We start from the raw sequence: 21,358 nt of genomic DNA on the forward strand, positions 1-21,358 counted from the left end.
TCATCCAGTAGTGTTTATTTTGCCCCTCTGTACAGCTTTTTCCCGCGGTCATTCGTCTTCTCCGGTGGGAAAAAACCGGAGAAGGGAAAAGCTCCCTAAGGGACGGTCATCGAGGACGACGACGAAGTCGTAGGGAAGGGAGTCGGGTGATTACTCAACCCCCTCTCCATTCCCAGTCGTTTTATTCTTGTGGAACGATAGGAGCTTTTTCGTTTCTGCCAGCATTCGATTTGGAAATTTTATTGAAATGGTTTAAGGTCTTCGGTCTCTCAAGTTTTCAACGAAACGCTTTTACGGCGATTTCAAATAGTTGGTGAGGGGCAGTAGTTCCGGGAGTATAAGTGCCTGCAACATCTTGAATAAATTAATGTATTTTTTTATTTTATTATTACTGTATATTTAATGTTTTACGCGAACGTCCACGTGGTAATAACAACGTGGTAATTTCAAATTTTGCAATTTTTAATGTCATTTTCAACTTGCTTTTAGAAATCGGTTAATTAAGATAGAATAATAATAAGTTTAAATGAGCTACAGAACTAATATAAGGAAATAAGTTTAAATGAGCTACAGAAAAAATTGTATATAATTTAATAAGACTTCCTATTAATTCATGTGACGTGCACATCAGATTTTTTTTTAAATACTACATTAAAAAATAAAGTCGAGTTCTGTTTATTTCGTCTCCACCCCTTCGTTCGAAGATTTGAACTTTTGAGATTTTTCCCTTCCACCACAAATTAGTTCAATCATCGGAGAGTGCTTCCTTTTATTAACAGTGAACAACTAAAATCAATTTTCAACATATTACAATCTGTAGAAACGTTAGGTATTTTTGAAGCAGAAGAGATGAAAAATGAGCAATGCCCTCACCGGGACTCGAACCGCGGACCTCTCGAATACGCGCCGAGTGCGCTGACCATTACACCCCGAAGGAATGATAAGACGGCGGGAGAAATACCTTATATACTTCCACTTTTAAAGAGCGACTGGAGATAAGGGAATCCAGTCTCCAAATCCTGGTGATGGAGAATCATCATGCACCACCGTTTTAGTTCGGGCGCCACTATAGAAACAAAAGGTATTTTTGAAGCAAAAGAGGTGAAAATGAGCAATTTTCTCATCGAGACACGAACCTCGGATCTCTCAAATACGCGCTGAGCGTGCACCACAAAAACATACTTACAACAATTGGATAAAGGTTTGAAAGCTAAATTTAACTGTGCGTAAGTTAGCATGCTTTCCTGGTTATATATTTTCAAATATTTGACATCTGATTGAAATCCATTATATAAGCAGAGATAGATGGAGATGTTCGTATATTTGCTACATGGTTTAACCTTATATTGGTTTTTAAGTCGACTTTACAAATTTTGCGATTATTTGTCATGCGCTTTAAAAATTATTCTGAATATTTAAAATGTTTCAAGCATTTCTCTTTCTAAAATACAAAAGAATTTTCCTTCATTCGAAAGCCCATTTATTTCATAGTCACTTTTTCAAAAGTGAGAAAACAAGCATTTTTAAGCAATTCTATCTCGAACTATTTATATTTTGTATTTCATGCTTAGTGAAAGAAACAGAATAAATAATTCTAGTTATAAGGTCAGAGCTGGAGTTACGTTACCAATCTATTATTGCTTCTTCTGTGAAAGAATTTTGAGGCATCAGTATCCGTTATAAATCCCAATTATAAATCCGTGTCGCAATAGTTCTATTTTCCTTTCTTATTTCTTATTCCTTACAAATACGAGTTAGTATATCGATATATCTTAAAGTTAAGATTTGCAAATTTTGGATTTCGCAATAAACAATGGATGTTTCCAAGGCAGTATTTTCAGTTTAAGTCGGAACAGGCATGAATTATCAAGAACTGGTAAAATTAACGAAACTGTCAATTGCACTCTGACTTGAAGATTAAATACTCGCCTTTAAGCAAACAAAAGATATATAATTCAAATTATTGAGTTCTGATCCTACGAAATGCAACTGCGAATGAGCTTTGTTTTGGAATTAAAATTAAAGGAATTGACCGTCACCATAAAAATAATTTAAGTCAACAATAATTCAATCAATTATCGATCCTGTGTTTACCATTTGATGCACTATGTTCTCAGCTTCTAAACGATTATATAAATAGTGCTGTTAAGTTAATACGAAAGTTAAAACAAGTTATTCAGGTTAAAATAACAAGCCAAACAACGATTATTTTAGAAGCAACAAAAATTAGCGTTATATTCGCAAATTTTCCAGGGCTAGTTTCCATGGTTTAACTACCGAATCCTCTGCCTCAGCTGCCAAAGTGCTAATAAATGAGATAAGATAAGGTAAAATAAGGATGTCTGGATAATTAGCTACAAAATTGCACGTATTTTACAGAAATTTAACTTTCGGGTCGTTTATTCTCCCATCAATAAAATTCTCGGTTCCATACTTAAGGACTCCATTCCGGATATGAATTTAATTTACATTGTTCGAGCTAAGAGAGCCTTAAAGTTTCGCGTTAAAGAACATGAGGCATACGTTAGGAAAAAGGAAACACAGAAGTCCTCTGTTGTCAAGAACTGGTGATCCGAAAATCAAAAAATAAATCTTCTATTCGTGAATTAGATTTACAGAGGCATTTCACTTAAAAAAAAAAACCTTTCTGTTCTTGTTAAAAATCCTAATTCCAATCTATCTTTACCTTCAGGCTTTAAGGAAATTTTGTTTTAGTTTTCTTGTTTCATCAATAGATGGCGCCAGTAGCTTGATTCCTGTCCAGCCATTCTTATTTTATCTTATCACTATATCTTATCTCGTTCATTTGCACTGTGGCAGCTGAGGAAGGGGATTCGGTAGTTAAACCACCGAAAGTAGTCCTGGAAAATTTTCAACTATAATAATTTAATAAATTTTTTGTTTAATTTTGTTAGTTGACGGCTAAAACAACAAGTTATTAAGCTTAAATTAATTGCATCAAGAAGTACATTTATCACATCAGAAGCGAAACTCACTTTGATCCTGATAACATTAATAAAAAATTAATATATCTGAAAGAGTTTATAACCACTATAATCAATTATTTTTATCAATTAATACAGAGAAAAATTCTGTAATTAAAACATGGCTTGGAAGCTCTTGCCTTATATTTGTAATTGATATTTTCATTATTGGTAAGGTAAGAGGTATAAATGAGGTTGTCATAAGGGTAACCATGACATTATCATTGGTTGTCATAAGGGGTATAAATGAATTAATCGCAATTCGTTGTTATTATTTTATTGCTTTCATTTCATACTATTCAATTGTACATAAGCTGCTAATTCCAACAGCATATACTTTGTACACTTTTGATATGTATTTCATAAAAAATGCAACTTAAAAACAAAATATTTCACATTAAATTAAAGCTATTAAGACTAGAACATGGCTTTTAATATATAAATAAATAAAAATATACAATAATTAAAAATATATTTATAAACATAGATTGCACTTTTGGCTTACATAGCATTTGACAAATACATTCTATATATGCTTGAGCTGAAATTACTTAACAACAAAATAGTTAACAATTCAAAAGTATTAGCAGTAAGAAATGAGCCGAAAATCAAGCAAATATTTATAATAAATTACTCATTTTTGCTTCGAATTTAAATTAGGATGAAAACCTTGTGCGTAACTGGTATGATGGGATCCCATAGACCAAGAGATAAAACTATATTCTTTGTACACACTTTGAAAGCATATTAACATTTATTTATGGATATGATTATTAATATTATATTTCACTATGAAATGCTTTCATTGTTTTCAATGTAATGAGAAGGATACCAAGATACAACTGATATCCCTCTGGTAAATAAAATAATCATTAGATATTCCTGAAATATATAAATAAACGTTAATTTAAACTTGATCGTCATATCCTGGGAATCCGTACCTTACCAGCTTGAAAGTTAAGTAAACCAATCTTACATTAATTACATTAAGAACATACAGATTTAAAGAAAAGTTGTTCTAAAGCATCCTTATACACAACATATTTTTTCTACAAATTTTTGCATTCATTTTTCACATTAAATTAATATTTTTTCATGTTTTATCACTGAAACAGAAATTTAATCTACAGTTGAGCAACATCAGGATGTGGGACCACATTAGCTCTTAAACGATGTTGATCATAACATTGGGACGCTAGATTATACAATTTCAGAGGAATACTTTCATTTAAGACATCAAGGATGGACTACGTAAGATACCAAGAAAGTTGCTGAGCTTCTGGCCTTCAACAGTCTTTCCTGAGTTTATAGTAAAGACAAGTTGACAAGTTTCTTATTTTGAATAACTGCATTTCTATACACTTGCTTTAAGCTAAGAACTAGAATCTTTAAGGTACCGTGTTCTAAGTTTATTTGAACATAATTTCTAAGTTTTTTAAAGGAAACTATGTTTATATATTTGTCGTGACAGATTTTTCTTAGGTCTCCAAAGAAGCTTTTTGATTTTTGAAAGTATTTCGTGGTTTCTGAACTACAGTACTTGCTCTAATAATTTCTTCTAAACTTTCTAATCTACCAAGATGCATAATTTTTAACCGATATTTTAACACTTTCAAAAGAACAGCTACTTTCTTGCATATCCTCACTATATTTACTTCAAAGACCCGCATTTTATTGCCATGTACACTTAATAAGTTCTCTCTCTCCTTATCTTATGCAAGAGCTTTACCTGCAAGGGAATAATACAAGCAGGGAAGTTACCAGTTTCAACAAATTGATCTACATTGGCATTTCAGATGAAAGAATGACAGAAAGCAAAGATAACACATCTTAACAACAAATGCATTTTCCAAAACAGGAATTAAAAGTAGCATCAATTTATTTTCTATTATTTTATGAGATTTGTATCTTAAGATAGACCAAAGCTTATTTCATCTCAAGACAATGATTAGCAATTCATTAATTTACTACAATAATAGTTTTAAGAACCGTAGACGCTATATTATGTCCTGATAGTTTGGAATTGTAAAGATTTATTTTATGAGGGAAAGAAAAGTGAGAGAATGTCATAGATGGTTCATTGAAAATCGGTTTCATATATTGTATCAACATTTGCATAAATGTGCCTGCCTAAACTTATTTTGCATTGCTTTAAAAAATTAACTAACACTGAGAACAGCTTCTTTGATTCTTAATTTAAGCCAGTGATTTCTTAGCTATGATTTCTAAATTGCCCAAACAAACCTTTTATCATACATCTAATACATCATTGAGGTACGCTATGTAACAAATGGCCAGTCTCAAAATCTCTATCTTAGACAACTTTTTATCGGGTGGTAGAGTTGGTAATAATTTCCTCAGCTCTGCAAAAGCGACGTTGAATGCTTCCACCCTAATCCTCTCTCGTGTGGCATGGGCCAAGCGATATTTTTGGGTCGCTCTTCTCCGCCTTCGCCTCTCCTCTCTTGTCAAATGGCTCATAGATTCTCCTCCGTTGCTACGTCTTCTCTGGGCCCCACTAGGTGCCACTAGGGCTCCTTCATGACCTTCCAGTGCTCCACAGCCTTGCTGGGGATGGTGTGCAGTACCACTGGCAACTCGTCGTGAAGCTGGCGGTGTTACCAGAGAGGTGGCTCGGTCCTGATTGGAACCCGAACGACCGTTGCAACAAGGTCCGGCACTATCTGGAGAAGCATCTCCCCCGCCGCCATCTGAAGGGTAGACGTACATAACTGAGGGAGGATTAGGACTCGTTATTTTCTCGTGGAGAATCATTCATACCTCCTAGGAGTTTAGGATTAAGCAAAATGGAAGTTTTTCTCATATTCCAATAACCACTATTTTAGTATTCACTATTGAAATTTTCTTTCATACAATACCTTTGCCAAAGTTTAAACAGATAAATCCAGCGGTAGTTTATTCTTTCAGTGGAAAATAAGAGTGGTGATTACTCTTTATGGTTATTTATTACGAAAGATTTGACACATTTGTGATGCATGTGACAAAAAGACCTAACGCAGTTCGTTGAAATCATTGCACTTTTATCGAAGCATACATCATTTCGTGGCCTGAATACAATTTAGCAATTGAGCATTAGCATAAAAATGGCTAGTGTTGTTCTGCAAGAAAATAGCTGGGAAAGCTGTAATAAAAAAGGTCACCAGGATCACTGATGGCAACATCCAATTTCTTTCTTTAGAGTTCTTGGTCTTCAACTTGTTTATTAACCTGAAAAGAAATTTTAGATTTGCAATTAATGATGATTGATTAATTTTATTATTATGAAGCAAAATGACACTTTCGTTAGACAAATTAAATCAATTTTCTACAGCGGAATAGGAATCGAATAGTTTACAAATTTTTTTTAATCTTATGGCGGGATGACCGCCATTGCCTATTCGACAATGGCGGCCACTCCTAAGTCCAGAAGGCCTTTTTGTTGTGGAGGCATCTAATAGGCGGCCACCGTTGCCACCTATGGAGGGAGGACGCACAGTTACAACTGTGCCTTCTCCAGGATTCGAACCTTGACACTTCGGTATCAGAGTAAGCTTCCCTAATCACTATACTCTCTGAGGGGCATATGATATACTTTGTGTTTGTAAAGCATAAATTCTTCCTCTTCCAACATTTTATGAATTATGAAAATCGTTCAGCTAATTAGACATCTTAATTCCGTATTAGCTTATATTTAATTTCTGTTACGAAAAGTGAATTCTTAATTTAAGTTTCATTTGTTTTAATATCTTGAATTAGGTGGTGTTTGAATGGTTTGGTAAAAAAGGTTAATACACTTAATGTTTGCTAATTTTATAATTAGATTTTTAAGTTAGACTTAATAGTATTCAAACTTAACTATTTTCCGAAGTTGATTTTTTTTAGCTTAATTTTTCCTCTTCTTTCCTATAAAGTCCCGAATCTTTAATTTCTGGCTCAGTCTGGTATTTTCGACTGCCTGTAACTTGGTGAAAATTTCTTGTCACTGTAAAGAATTAGGCCTTTTAATAAGGAAGTGTAAAAATACTCCAAAAAAGACCGTGTCTGTCTTCTAGAATTTTTCTGAAATGTTCTTATCATCTTTCATGTTGCTTGGCACAGTGGTTCGATGGCGTGTTCGAAGGGAGGCACAATGGTTCATTCTATAAACCATCGAAGAAAAGGGGGCGACGTTTGGAGATTGCAGTTTGTGACCATGGTAAATGGGGGCTGGAAGCAAGGCTAGCTAGTGGAATTTTGATTATTCCGAAAAGCATGTAGGCGTACATGTAGGACGGCTCATTTTTTCGTCGCTTTTGAAATTTCCAAGGACGGAATATGGAAAAAGAGGACAAAAGAGAGTTCAAGCAAAGTTGATACATCCATTTGGAATGGTTCTACAGGGCTTTCATTATTTTCAACTGGAGAACGGCAAGCCCTTTGGGTTTGTTTGAATGTAAAGTGATGGCTTCCTCGCCAAAGAAGAGTCGGGGAGCTTTCGCATGACGTCGTGAAAGAATAGAAAAATATTTAGCACCAAATTTTATTTACTTGTAATATAAACATTGAATCTTGCCCGGTGTTAGCCAGAATTAATTTTCCCTTTTATTGTGCTGTCAGCGAACCATGGAAAACTGTGGAGTTGTTTCTTTAAGAAAAGTATTGGTCTATCAAATACTGGATTTTATGTTGCTGTTGTTACTTATGCTCACTTGTCTAACAGGATCATCAGCCCAAGCCCACGCAATTTCTTGTGGCAAGGAGCGCGAGGTGTGCCTGTCATTGGCAGCAGCCCTGAGCACCTTACAGGTGACACTGCGAGTTAGCTCAGTTCCGCCCCCCAATTTTGACGGAGAGCACTTCGGGAGGGGGGGAACGGGTCCGAGGGTCTCCCATTCCTCGCCCCTTCCACCAAACCACACGAAAAAACTTTCGGACCTCCGCATATTTAGAGGTCAGGACTTGAATCCGGGCCTTTCAGCACGGCTGTCAGCGACGCTAACCACTATACCGTTGGGCGGCACTGAATTTTATAATATGTGTAACCGGTGAATACCGGTATCAGTGAATTTGATAAAACTATTTGGATATAACTGATTCCTTTTATATTGTTTCTAGGCCTAAATGTTTTAAGTAGTAACTCAAAGACTGTTTTTGAAAATCCTGTGTCATTTTAATCGGGTGGCTACGACCCCGCAATGTTATTAATTTGTTTTGTCATTTAGTTGAAAATGTAAATCATGTTACCTGTGAATCTATATACTGTAACTCATGAAATGAAATTTTAATATGTCAGTTTTAAATAAATAATCGAGTTGCTTAAAGTAAAACAAGCTAAACAAACAAATATTACCAAAATCATTCAAACATCAATTAATTCATAATTAATACACATTGAGAGTTATTGAAAGATTAATCATTATCAATTATTTAGTAGTATCAAAGCATTTAGTAGTTTATGTTTTCGCAAAACCAAAACCATTTATTTTTCACTGGACTACTAAGTGGATCATTTCTTTTCACAATGACAAATGTTTCATCATATTTTGTTTTGAACTCTTTAGGTATAGTTGATTATTACTCAACTGTTTATTTATGTTTGAACCGAGCTGTCGTTTATGCATGTAACAAAAATACTTAAATTAAAATCCCTTATGTGTGGTTTACACATTAAAGTTTTAAACAAAGTGTTTTGATGATATATGTACTAAATAGGTACTTACACAAAAATTTATAATGACGTGCAGTTTGTTGTGGAGCTTCATGTGACGAACTGAACGAATTAGCCCGGATAGTGAGGACAAGCATGTGGTTTCTGATGAATGTGTGAACTCAGGCGGTTCGCTACTGAATTTTTGTTTTGGTACACCTATTTTAAATGGTTCTACAGGGCTACATTGGTGTGGTTTCATACTTGTATGCACCAAATGGAGTTTCTTCTATAAATGCACCTAATGAGAAGTTTTTGGGGTACACTCTGCACTTGAAGCGCCTTCGGAATATGTGCGTAAGTGTGAATTGTGCGATTCTTCAAATGTCTTCAAATAGACTGTAAGAACGCAGCCTTAAATCTATATTTGAGCGCAAGTATGTTTTCTTCGGTGCTTTCAGCTGAGCAGTAGGATGATTCATCAAGTTTATGTGATGATGAGATTTAGACTTATAAGCAGAGGTGAGCTACCAAAAGTTTTAACAAATGGTTAACAATTTATCTCATACAAACAAAATATCGATTGTAATTAAATGTTTCATCCTTTACAAAAATAGAAATTTCAAATAAATAAATAAACTTATAAACAAGTGAAAGAAATATTAAAAAATATAAACCATAAAAAATTAAAAATTTTAAAAAGAAAATCTGAAAAGTTTCAGATTTTAAATTACGTCCAAAGGGGAGTTTTTTAACATTTTGTGTGTTACATTTATTTATTAAATATCACATTCTTCGCACTTAAGCCATGAAATTCAGTTCAACAGCAATATCGCAAAATTGCTTTAAAATGAGCTTATCTTTAGAATTTCCGATACACAGTTCCGCGCGCTGGTATCACAATGCGAGAAATATACATCCATTTATTCAGATTTTTCATTATTTAATTTCTTCAAATATAATGCAGGACTCTAACATTTTGGTGGCAACAGTTTGAAAAGTGAAACGGACATTTATAGTGATTCAACGCAAAATCGCAAAACGAAAACAATAGTCCTTCAGGGACAAATCTCCTTTGGAATAAAAATAAAATATAAAATGGGTTTATATTACATCCAAATGGGCGTTTTCATAACGTTTTATGTGTTACCTTTATTTATTAAATACTAGTGGAAGTACCCAATGCCAGTTAAGTTAGATTGGGAGGAATGTATCTAACAACAGAGAGAACGCTACAACTGTAATGCTTCTCTAATAACGATACAAAAAATACGATTCATAGTCGTACATTTTTCAGTCTGATGCGATATGGAACCCACATAAAAAATTTCCGTAGAAAAGTAACTAAATCTCGCTCATTATATCAGCAACAAATGGCACGCAGTTTTTAATGATTTCTGTCTTTCTAATCTAATGGGCGTAAAAGCTCAAGTTCCTTCCAATATTTCACCTATATCTAATTTTAGTCGATTAAATGTCGCAAAAAAATTATCTTAATTGAACAGAAATCAATAACGAGAACAAATAAAAAAACACACATTTTTCTTTATATATATATAGATTTCGTCAAACTTGCAAAATGTTTATTAACAGACTCTATGATTTGAAATCGAGCAGTAGCAACAGTTTTCGAAATAAAGCACATTTATATCTCCAACGTACGAGACTGTTGCCACTTCGAAAAATGAGTGCGAAAATAAATGTTTTCAGAGATTTTAATTAACATCTCGGCTTATTAAAGTCGTGCGAAGATGGGGGAACAGCGCTCGTTATAAGCGTATCGTTCCAGGAAAAAAGTGAGTGCTGCCATTCGAAAATTTCGAAATCTTTATACTTCGAAAATGGTTTCCCACGAATTTTTGGAAAATTTCGAAATGGCTTCCCATGAATTTTTGGAATTCGGAATAATACATTTAGTGTTTGGAAATGCTATTTTTATTTCATTGTAAAACTTCGAAATTTTTTATTAACAAATTCTACGATTTGAAAGCGATTAGTGGCAACACTTCTCGAAATAAAACAGATTTTTATCTCCAGCTGGCGAGACTGTTGCAACTCGGAAAATGAGGGGGAAAATTAGCGTTTTCAGAGTTTTTAATTAATATTTCTCATTTTACCTTTTTTTTTTTTTTTTTTCCTTTAGTTGACGTCGACCTTTTTCAGTACTCAGAAAAGACTAGTAGAAAGTATGGTGACGATTGCAAGAGACTGAGTTAATTGCGTACAAACACACAGACAGACATCCTTCTTTATATATGTATAGATCATATTCTGCGCACTTAAACCATAAAATTCAGTTCTACAGCAATATCACAAAGTATTTAAAAGAGCATATCTTTATAATTTACGATACACAGCCTCGCGCTCTGGAGACAAAAAAAGGTTTTTTTCTCCGTACAATGTTGCTGTTTCTCGCTTTGAAATCGTCGAGTTAATATTTTAATTAAAGATTTTAATTTGTTAATTAAAGTTTTACAAAATAAAAAATAATAGATGAAAAAACAAATTCGAAATTCAAGATTCGGGTTTCCAGATGCCCATGTTCGGGTGAAGGACTACTTATTCAAAATTTGATGGGTCTAGGTACTGTTGTTTTATCACAATGCGAGAAACATACATGCATTCATACATATTATTCATTATTTAATTTCTTTAAATATAATGCTGGGCTCTAATATTTGGCGGCAACAATTTGTAAAGTGAAACGTCGTTTATAGAGAAGCGCCACAAAATGCCAAAACGAAATTAATAGCCAATCTGGGCTAATGCCCTTTGAACTAAAAGTAAAATTTTAAAATTACGAAATATTGCAGAAATAAATAAAATAACGGGTACATTGAACTATGCAGCACATTTATGACAGAATATATATGATATTTTTTCCAGACAAAAATATGACATAATATATTAGATTTTTTATGCTGCAATAATATACTTTTTTTTTTCTTTTTTCATATTATTCATTGCATCTTCAGAATATTTTTACCAAAAGTTGATGAAAAATTTCTATTAAAGGTTTCCTATTTAAGGAGATTGTCATTAAATCTCATATATGTTGTATAGTCAAAGAAGATTCTTCTGTATCTTCTATCTGTTAATGGAAGACTAAACAGCGGAATTTACTTCCATTGTCTTGATATTAAAGAATCTGATATTCAACAATAAATTTATTGGAACTTTAAGCATTTTCTAGCATTTATTTAAACTTTAGACTATGTACAAGGCGTTATGACCGAATTTAAATTAACTCAGACGAAATCACAATCCTCAAGAACAGAAAGGCTACCTAAAGTCAAACACAATTCACGCACAACATGGACAATTTTCTTGGAACGAATAAATAATAAACAAAAAGAATAAACAAGTAAACAAAGGAGCTTGCATATTAGTGACAAATTTAACAAAGTGCTCGGGTGAGCCCCCTCCAGCTCAGTTCTGTTTTTGAGAAAGATTCGTTTTGAAAATCCCATTAAAAAGTAACATTGAGGAAGAGAGTAAAGTTTCTTAAGATGTTCTTAGCTTAAAAAAAGAGGAGATTGGGGAGGAACCTCTTATTGGAATCGCGAGTTTTCAACGTGCCCACCTTCGCAGACGATAACGCATTCCATGTGGGAGACTGTTGACAACAATGACGAACATAACATCTCAAGAGGAATCTATATAACTTCCCGTTTTATGGCATGTGTAAATTCTGACAAATCTCGTGGATTTGATGTGTACACATTAAATCTGAGATAAACCCGAACCAGAAATCCATCGGAATGCGTTCAGGGGATCGCCACGAAACTGCAAATTTACGGAAGATAACTTCTTGAAACGTTGCACATGTTGAAAATTTCTAATTCCAATGAAAGATTTTGATCTCCTCTCCTTGTGTTGTCGTTGGTCCTTTCTTTCTTTTTGCAAATGTTTTACGCTAATAATTTTCGTTATACGCCTATTGTTCCAACACCATTTATGGTTTCTAAATGCGTTGATCAGTTTGCGCAGGAAAACGTAAGTGCTGCCATTCGAAAATTTCGAAATATTTTTGCTGTAACCGAAACAGATAACAACATCTCAAGTTTCGTTTCTATTGGTTGAGCGGATACCGATAGGGTTCATACATCGCGAAGTTTTTTTTATGACCACCTTGTACTTAGGAAAAATTGAAATATTAGTCGTATATTTATAATTTCGTTACAGGCTATATTATCAAGCAGTAGATCATTAATCTACATGAGTATTTCTTGTAGTAAATCATTATTATTTTCTTTAGTTTCCGATGAATTTGCACATAAAACGTCATTTTTTTTTTTTTTTTGGAAATCATTCTGTCTTTAATCATGCATATTTATAAATATTTCTTTCTTTTAAAATTTAAAGATTTATATGCTATTTATCGGATAACTTCGGATGCGAATATCGAGTTTAACGATAATGTGCATGTTCAAATAAACGATAGCAATGCAAGTGACACTATAAAAGAATTGTTTTATTACTTATAAAATCCAATCTATCTTTTAATTTAAAATGTAGTGATGATTTACATATATCCATCGAAAATTCAATAAATACACGGATGAGGCTTTAGCTCTTTAAGTTCTTTAGTTACGCTGTTATTATTTTATTGAACAAATGCGTTCATTGCAGTAATGATGCAGAACACAACACGATAAAACGTACTATCAGTTATTTCATAGTTTTAATCGTACTCTCTAAAGCTTTGCTTTGTTTTTAATATTACCTACAATTATATAGTAGGATAATCCTCACCATCGAGACACAATAGTAATTCTGATATGGCAAGCAAAGTCTTTTTATTTCAGCTTTCCTCAGAATTATGTGTACAAGATATTTTCGAAAACTTGTAATCCTTAAACAATGATCTGCTCCTTTAATTGTATGGCAAATATGAAAGAATTTCTCAATGCTATTTTGCATATGTAAAAGATATGCATGCACTTCCATGGATTATATTTTTAACCTGACAATGCAGGATAATGTAGAAAAACTAACATGTGAACATTACATTGAATATTATAATAAAGAGAACATAATAAGAAATTAGCGTTGTTATAGTGTTCAAAAGTGAATTAAAATAATTTTTAGGTTTTTAAAACTACGGAACAACCACTTAAGTAAAACTTCAAGTAGAATTAAATTTAAAACTACATGAACCCTTGGGAGTTTGGGTGAAAAAAAATACCCGGAATAGTCATTTTTATTTGCCCTTTGGGAATAGTGCCGTTGTAAGAGATACTGTCGATTGTACACCCCAGGGAAGAATGATCCTATTATTCCCATTTCTATCGCCAATTTTTCTTAGTCATCGCCAAATTGTAGGTTTATCTGATAAAGCTGCAGCTATTGCCTTCATGAAGGAGACAGTAAAAGGGAAGGAGAGGTGTAGCCTTATTATTATGTCATCACCTGATAGTAACATTTAGTACGATATTAGGGGATTCGTTATGACGTTGATGCTAGATATGGCAATAATGCAGAATGAATAAGCAGGCGTCCTCTCCTCAGACCAATCTGATTAATATCAAAGCAGATCATGTGCAACTGCTATTGCTCATACTGGTTTACATCTACACGTGGCGTATTTATTTTATGTGAGCCCCACATATGAATGTAAACCAGTGCGTTATATGTATGTATATATATATAACTTCACCTAGTTTAGCAAATGCTAGTCCACACTCAGGAAATCAAATATGTAGTTCTAGGTAAGTTAAATTAAAACTTGCATTTTACTAGCCTTTTATTATTATTATTATTACATTTTGATAGATTGTATATAGTTTATTTTAGGTTTCCATGCATAATTCGTACAGGGGAAGTTTTCAATAGGCAAGAGTTTCTAAATTACTTTGGTGTTCTACTTTTAATTGACATTTAATTAATATTTTAATTCCTAGTCATTTTACTTGCTAAATTTCTCAAAATTCCTACTAGTTTAAATTTCATTTTTAGTAATTCACAACATTAGGTCTTATATTTGGTGTGGTGTGGTGTATTTAATTATGGCAAAGCACACTAGGGCTATCTGCCTAACGGAAGGGATGATTTCGTGGAGGACTTTCTAAGGGAAACTGGCTCGTACACACGTTACACATGGGGAAAACAACGAAAACACCCATGCGGTATTCGAACCTCGGATCGAACTACCAGTGTTCAGCGACTTTACCGCTCGGTAGCTAGTGGGTCGGTTTTACTTTTGTTTTTGAATTTTACTTTTACTTTTAACTATATGGATGACGAAACACGAATTGAGTAATTGAAGAGTTAGGTTTGGAGGGAACTTTCCGTTGATACGTCTGTCTCCTGCCTGCTCAATTATTCACTTATGCGATTGAATTTGGCCTTAGAAATTCTTTTAAAACAATTTTGAGATTAATTTTTTGGAATATTATACTTTTTTCATGGTTTTAAATACGTGTGCATTTAATTAGCATATGCTCTTAGAATTCAAATGATATTGTAAATTTGTTCGCAGCAATAATTAATTTTATTTTTATTTTTTTATTTTTGCAATTAAAATTTCTTTACTAAATTTTGAAATTATTTTAGCATTATGCAAATAGGGAATATTTGTTATATATATATGGAGGACAGCATAATAGCAGATACTGTAATATTCGAAAAAAAAATTAGTGATTGGGTTAAAGAAGCAATATTGGGAGCTTTTACTCATTTCAATATCTGTGTTATAACACAAAATTAAAATATGAGAAGGTCCTTAAACATAACACTTATGCTTTCAAAACATATGCTTAATTTCTACTCGATAACATTTCAAATAAACTTGATAATATATAAAATGAACGTATTTATCTGTACGCCACAAGAAAACTTTTAGTGAAACTAACTTTTATTAGCTTATAATATATTTCTCCCACCTTCTTAGCGTGCCTTCAGGGTGTAGTGGTCAGCACGCTCAACACATATCGAGAGGTCCATGGTTCAAGTCCCGGCGAGGGCACTGAACATTTTTCATGTCTCCTGCTTCGAAATAACCTCATAGCACTACAGTGGCGACCAAACTAAAAAAGATTGTGGATGATGATTCTCTACTACTAGGGTTTGGTGACTGGGTCCCCTAATGCCCAGTCACTCTTTAAAAAAGGTGAGTATATAAGGTATTTCTCCCGCCTTCTTAGCATGTCTTCGTGGTGTAATGATCAGCACGCTGCGCACGTATTGCAGAGGTCCACGGTTCGACTCCGGGCGAAGGCGGTTGCTCATTTTTCATCTTTCCTCTTTCCAAATTACCTAATGTCTCTACAGTGGCGCCGAATTAAAAGGGTGTTGGATGATGATTTGGATCGCCAGGATTTGGTGACTGGGTCCCCTAAATCCCAGTCGTCCTTTAAAAGGGGGGAGTATATAAGGTATTTCTCCCGCCTTCTTAGCATGCCTTCCTAGTTTAGTGGTCAGCTAGCTGGGCGCGTATTCGAGAGGTCCATGGTTCGATTTCCGGCGAGAGCATTGCTCATTTTTCACATCTCCTGTTTCCAAATAACCTAATACCTACAAGTTGACAAGTGTTCTTCATGGAATCTAAAAATATTTACTCAGTTATATACTACTAAGAAACATAAACCTTAAAAAAAATTTCTCTAGCTTCTTTTCGGACATAACCTCTTTCCTGTTTGTCTATATGCTTAATATACTATATGCTTTATTTTAAATTCCTGTTATTTCCAGGTGCAGCTAAAAAAATTAGATTTGTTGATAATTTTCAAGAAGAAATTAAAATTTGGTAGTCGTTTCAAAGTATTTATTTGAAATGTCTTACAAACTTTCAGTTTTCTTTTAATTAAAAACCATTTATATTATATGTTATTCAAATGCTCAATAAAATGAAATTTTTAATGAAAAGAAATAAAACGTTAGATTTTGATTATGTTGATATAAATTTAGAAAAACCAGTTTCTACGTGTAGCCAATTATACCCATATAATCTTGTTTTGTAGTACACACTTTCCTATTCACTGGAACAGTAAATTAAGTTTTATTACGAACAATCAACCGGATATGATACTTTACTTAAACGTCGTTGCTGTTTAAAATATGGAATTGGTAGCAGGTCGTGCGCCACATCTGACTAGATTTTATGCAGATTTAGAGAAGAAACAAATGGGGAAAAAGTTTTGTTAAATTTATTAATATTTAAGACTTGTAACTAAATCATTATGAAATATAATTTAAAAAATAATATAAATTCAGTTACTTCTATAACTCTCTCTCTCTCTTTTTTTCCGGGGGGGGGGGTATTTAAGTTAATATCGCAAAACATACAAAGGTTATCTGTCCAAGTGGAATGATGCATTGGCATAGGAGTTTTAAAGAAAAACAGGATCGCATTTACGTTACGCATGGGGAAAGCATGAAAAATATTAGTGGATTAATTAAACGGTGTAAAATCAGAAATTGAAGAATACTTGATGGTATGAGAATTCTGTCACAAATCTTTCAACTCCATCACTGCACGGGCTTTCGTTCATTGCGAATCACCCACTCAGCTTTAGGAATAGTAATAATAATTAAATCACAATAAATTTTATACAAAGGCGTTTTCAGTTTTGAATTAAAATTTGAATGGAATTTTCATTGATTTATTTCTAGTTGAAGTTAACTTTAGTAGCATAAATATTGCCATCTGGAATAATTTTTCATCCCGACAGTCAGATTTTTTTAATAGTGTGCCAACTGCTGGTTTGTTTAACCTGTTTTCCAAAGATTTTTGTCAGAAATTTAATCGCATAGATTAAGTTGAAATTAACTAATAGGTTTTTTATATTATTTTATATAATATTTATAAACAAATACATTACCTAATTGCTCACCATACGTCAGGAATTGTAGTAAAACTGGACTTAATCGAAATCCATGCTAACAGAAACGGTAGGGGAAAACGGAATTGACTCACAATCGTATCCAACTTTGTTTTTCCCCAGAAACTTTCTAGACATATAAACAGTAAACTGTCAAAAAAATATTTTCAGGGGATACTTTTAAATGTCTTGCACAGATTTTTGTCAATTCGAATTTGTTTTCTATAAAACAAGCTATAAGTTGCTAAGCTAGTAAATGAGAAACATCAAAAGCTCTCATTATAATTAAAATGATTTTGTACAATATCTTTGTAGAGATATTAGGATTTCTTGGAAGCATGAGAGATGAAAAATGAGCAACGCCTTCGCCGGGAATCGAACCGCGGACCTCTGGAATACTAGCCCAGCGTGCGGACCACCACACCACAAGGCATGCCAAGAAGGCGGGAAAAATACAAATTGCAAATACTTAAGCAAATTGTATTCTATGAGTAAATTTACCAGTAGTCAATCATGAGAGTGAACAATGTACTGAACTCGAGATTATATATGTTGAATTATCTCTGCGATTTAACCGCGCATCGTCATATGTAAATTTCTCTGGCTTCTCTTGCAGGAAAAAGTGGAATATATTTGACTTTTTGGAAGAAACTCACAGTGACAGCGAATCTCACTGCTAAGTTTGCGATGAATTGAGATTAATACTTATGTATAGTTAACTGCTATCGTAAATAAGAATGGCTTTCCGTCACTGAGGTACTATATATCTCGAGCCTTTGAAGTTACTTTGTAAAGACCTTATTTTATTCTAACCAATTATTTTTAGTTCGACTTTCGTTTCCCTATTGATTTCAGTTTCCTGCCGAAATGTAAATTTTAGTGACGTAGTATGCAAAATCTAAGTGTGTTTAGAAAGCAGGGTTTAAGTTGTGGTTTCAAGAGTTCGTTCTCCCAATTCTGCCGTTAGCGAACGAAACTCAACAGCTCGACTTTTACAGCTTTCTCGCATATATATATTTTTTTTCTTTTTTTGCATTTCCCATATAGAACACAACATTTTCATGTTTGTTTAACTTAGATACTAATCTAAGTTGCACACAAAAGCACTTATTTTTCTATTTCCAGCCAAAGGCCTCAGAGCACAATGCCAAACAGAGGTCAAAATTCTTCGCGGTTGGTGACTCAAGAGCCACCAACGTTGCCCGATGAGTTCATGAGGATTAGTAGCGAAGTTAGTTCGAATTTATGCTGCATTTTTTTAAATAGCTCTCTAGTTGGTGTTAAACATCTCTCAGATTATATTGATATTCTAGAATCAGCTTTACTGCGTGCAGCCGATTTAGCGGTTTAGATAACTAAGGAGACAGTCGTTTAGCCATCCTAATTTATTGTGAATTTACATTTTTATTTTCTTTTCGGATTAGTTTATCCGCAAGTGGTGGTGAATTGTGAGCACCGAGTGTGTGCATCCTGTTACGTTAGTTCGAGTAAAGAGGATATTTAATCCTTCTTCTGTAGTTTCTGTTCTTCAAAGACATAGAATTATCTACGCAGTCTTCTACGTAGGGTGTACTGTGAATGCTTCCAAAAAGACATGGAATCTACAGCCTCTAGTATTCTAGAGTTTGAAAGTCTAAATGAAGGAAACAAAAAATGCAGATGAAACAAAAATAATAACAATACAGCTTGTAAGATTTTATAAAATCAAAGCGGTTTAGTAGCAGACTCAATAGTAGCCCACAGAAAGATTAAAGACGAAAGTGGAGGGAAGATGAAATAACAGGATAACCTTGATAGAAACTAAACTTCACTTGAGTAGTTCTTAGACTACACAAGTAAATAAACTGAGCTTAAATTTTCATGTGAATAAATTGATCTTAACTAGATGAAAAAACTGAGAAAAGCTCAGTTTTTTTTTTCATCTAGTTAAGGTCAATTTGAATACGGTTAGTTTGAGTTCAGTTTATTCATCCGGTTAATCCCAGTTTAATCAGTGGTTTCTCATAGTTTTGCATAGAACTGCTGTATTGATTCAACAGCATGATTCAAAAGAAAGGGATGCAAAACGAGTACAGAAATTGAAATAGAGCCTTCATCGGGTACTCCGTCTTATGCTGTGATAGGACCTATACTAAGAAAATAGCTAACCCTTAGCTATTGCTTACAAAACCAAATACAACATCTGGATATATATTACTATTATATTCATTTTAGCGCAAACTTCTATTAAAGAAGGATCGGTTTTGTCTAATTACTGCTTAACCATTTGTTTTCTATTTCTTTCTTTCTGCTTTTGTTTTTTCTCACAACTTATGTTTTTAAACATTGTTCAAATACGATGGGATTAAAAATAAAATTAGCGCAAGTAGTTATTTATTAACACAGAGATTAGAAGATTAGGATTGACACTTAACTGAGCTTGTAGGATTGTTTGTAGGATTAGTTGCTAGATTAGTGAATCAGAGTAAATTCTTGTTGGATTCTTTTATGATGGCAAGGTAACAGCTAATGAAAAATTCTGCAAAAGTCTTCAGATACAAATTTTACTGATTACTTTATTTAGTGTCTTATAAAATTTCTTTCAAGAATTTCTACTAACTAAAAGTTTTTCTGCAAAACATTTTTACAGAATATATTACTTGACGGATGTGTACTGTAACGTACTTGCGTTGCTACGCTACCAACATAATTCCACTAAGAAATGTAAATTACCGCAGACGACTATCCGCAAAGAATAGCCGCAGATGATGCGCACGCTTAAAAATGTTTTTCTATTATTCTGTAAGTTTTGACTAATAAATTTTGTTGTTCGTTCAAAAATGGCGAGAGTTCTTTAAAACTTCATTACAGTACCTTCACTGTTTACTTGAATTACTTAATAAGAACTACCATCCCATTTATTAGTTATAAAATATTCAACAGAAGAAAATCCTTCCATAATTGAAAACCATTCTATTTCTGTTTGTTGACGATTTAAATATTTCAATAGCGGTAACAGCAATGAATTGGTCTAAATTATATCTCTTTCTCATATTCGAATGCAACAGCATTATGATATATTATTTGTAAAACCATGGTTATATCTAATCAGGTGTGAAATCTTCGCCAATTTACCTGAAGCATTTTTTCTTTGTTAATTTACTTGATGCATGAGTACAGATTTGTGGCTTTTTAGAATTTCTAACTATGAATACGGATATTTCTAAAATCTATAGCTAGTTACATTTAAGGCAATAATTTGTTTCGGACTAGAGCTCAAGATCGTAAATTTAGAAGGAAGGCGATTTAACCGAGTATCATTTTTGCAAGTGACTTGAGCCGTAAAACCAACAATTCAGCTTGGGATTCACTTTGGAACGAATGACTGAAGGCCCTACAAACGTCCCGCGAATCCTCCGATTCAGAACGCCGTTTATTTGGGTGAGCGATGAGGACAGGGAAAGGGACACGTAATCGGTAGGTACTCCCTGGTGGATTCTGGCAGGCAGGGAGTTTAAAAAAAGTGGCGTTTCGCTTGCTGTTTTGAATCGTAGCCGGATGATCCTCCCGGGAAATCTGGCCGATTTTCTCTTTGAATGTTTCAGATGGGAGGAAAAAGAAGACTGTAAAGAGGGAAATCGTTTGCTATTTACTGCTAAAAGATTTGAACTTGGACTTGCGAATTAAAGTATTGGTGGAGAGCTTCGAAATCTTTTCAGTTGTAGGAAGAACGATTCGTAGGAAAGAAATGAACTTTTTTCTCTTTGCAGTCAAGATACTGAAATGGCAGTTCTACCATTTGGAAAAAACAATAAGATTCTAAAGACAAGATTTGGAAGTGGTAAGCAACTGTTAAAGCAGATAAAAAAGTTGTTTTCATTTGTATGACCTTCTGTTATTTAATATAATAACAACAGAGCACAAAGCAAAGTCAAAATTCGGGCTTC

The 21,358-nt window shown here is 33.6% G+C and overlaps 1 protein-coding gene across 2 annotated transcripts in view; it reads right to left on the bottom strand.

Annotated features, from left to right (window-relative positions):
• Window positions 1-3,245: 3,245 nt before the first annotated feature.
• LOC118202259 (helix-loop-helix protein 1-like) overlaps window positions 3,246-21,358 on the bottom strand; it is a 64,101-nt gene continuing 45,988 nt past the window's right edge. For both annotated transcript variants that reach the window (XM_085817580.1, XM_085817581.1), the window contains exon 2: window positions 3,246-6,212. In XM_085817580.1, coding sequence (XP_085673706.1) covers window positions 5,235-5,759 — 525 coding nt within the window. In that variant the 5' untranslated portion in view covers window positions 5,760-6,212 and the 3' untranslated portion in view covers window positions 3,246-5,234. The remainder of the gene's footprint in view (window positions 6,213-21,358) is intronic.

The sequence above is a fragment of the Stegodyphus dumicola genome, chromosome 5, assembly GCF_044657685.1.
Source record: "Stegodyphus dumicola isolate Sdum_Otavi_A_Nest chromosome 5, ASM4465768v1".
Taxonomy (NCBI): Eukaryota; Metazoa; Arthropoda; class Arachnida; order Araneae; family Eresidae; genus Stegodyphus; species Stegodyphus dumicola.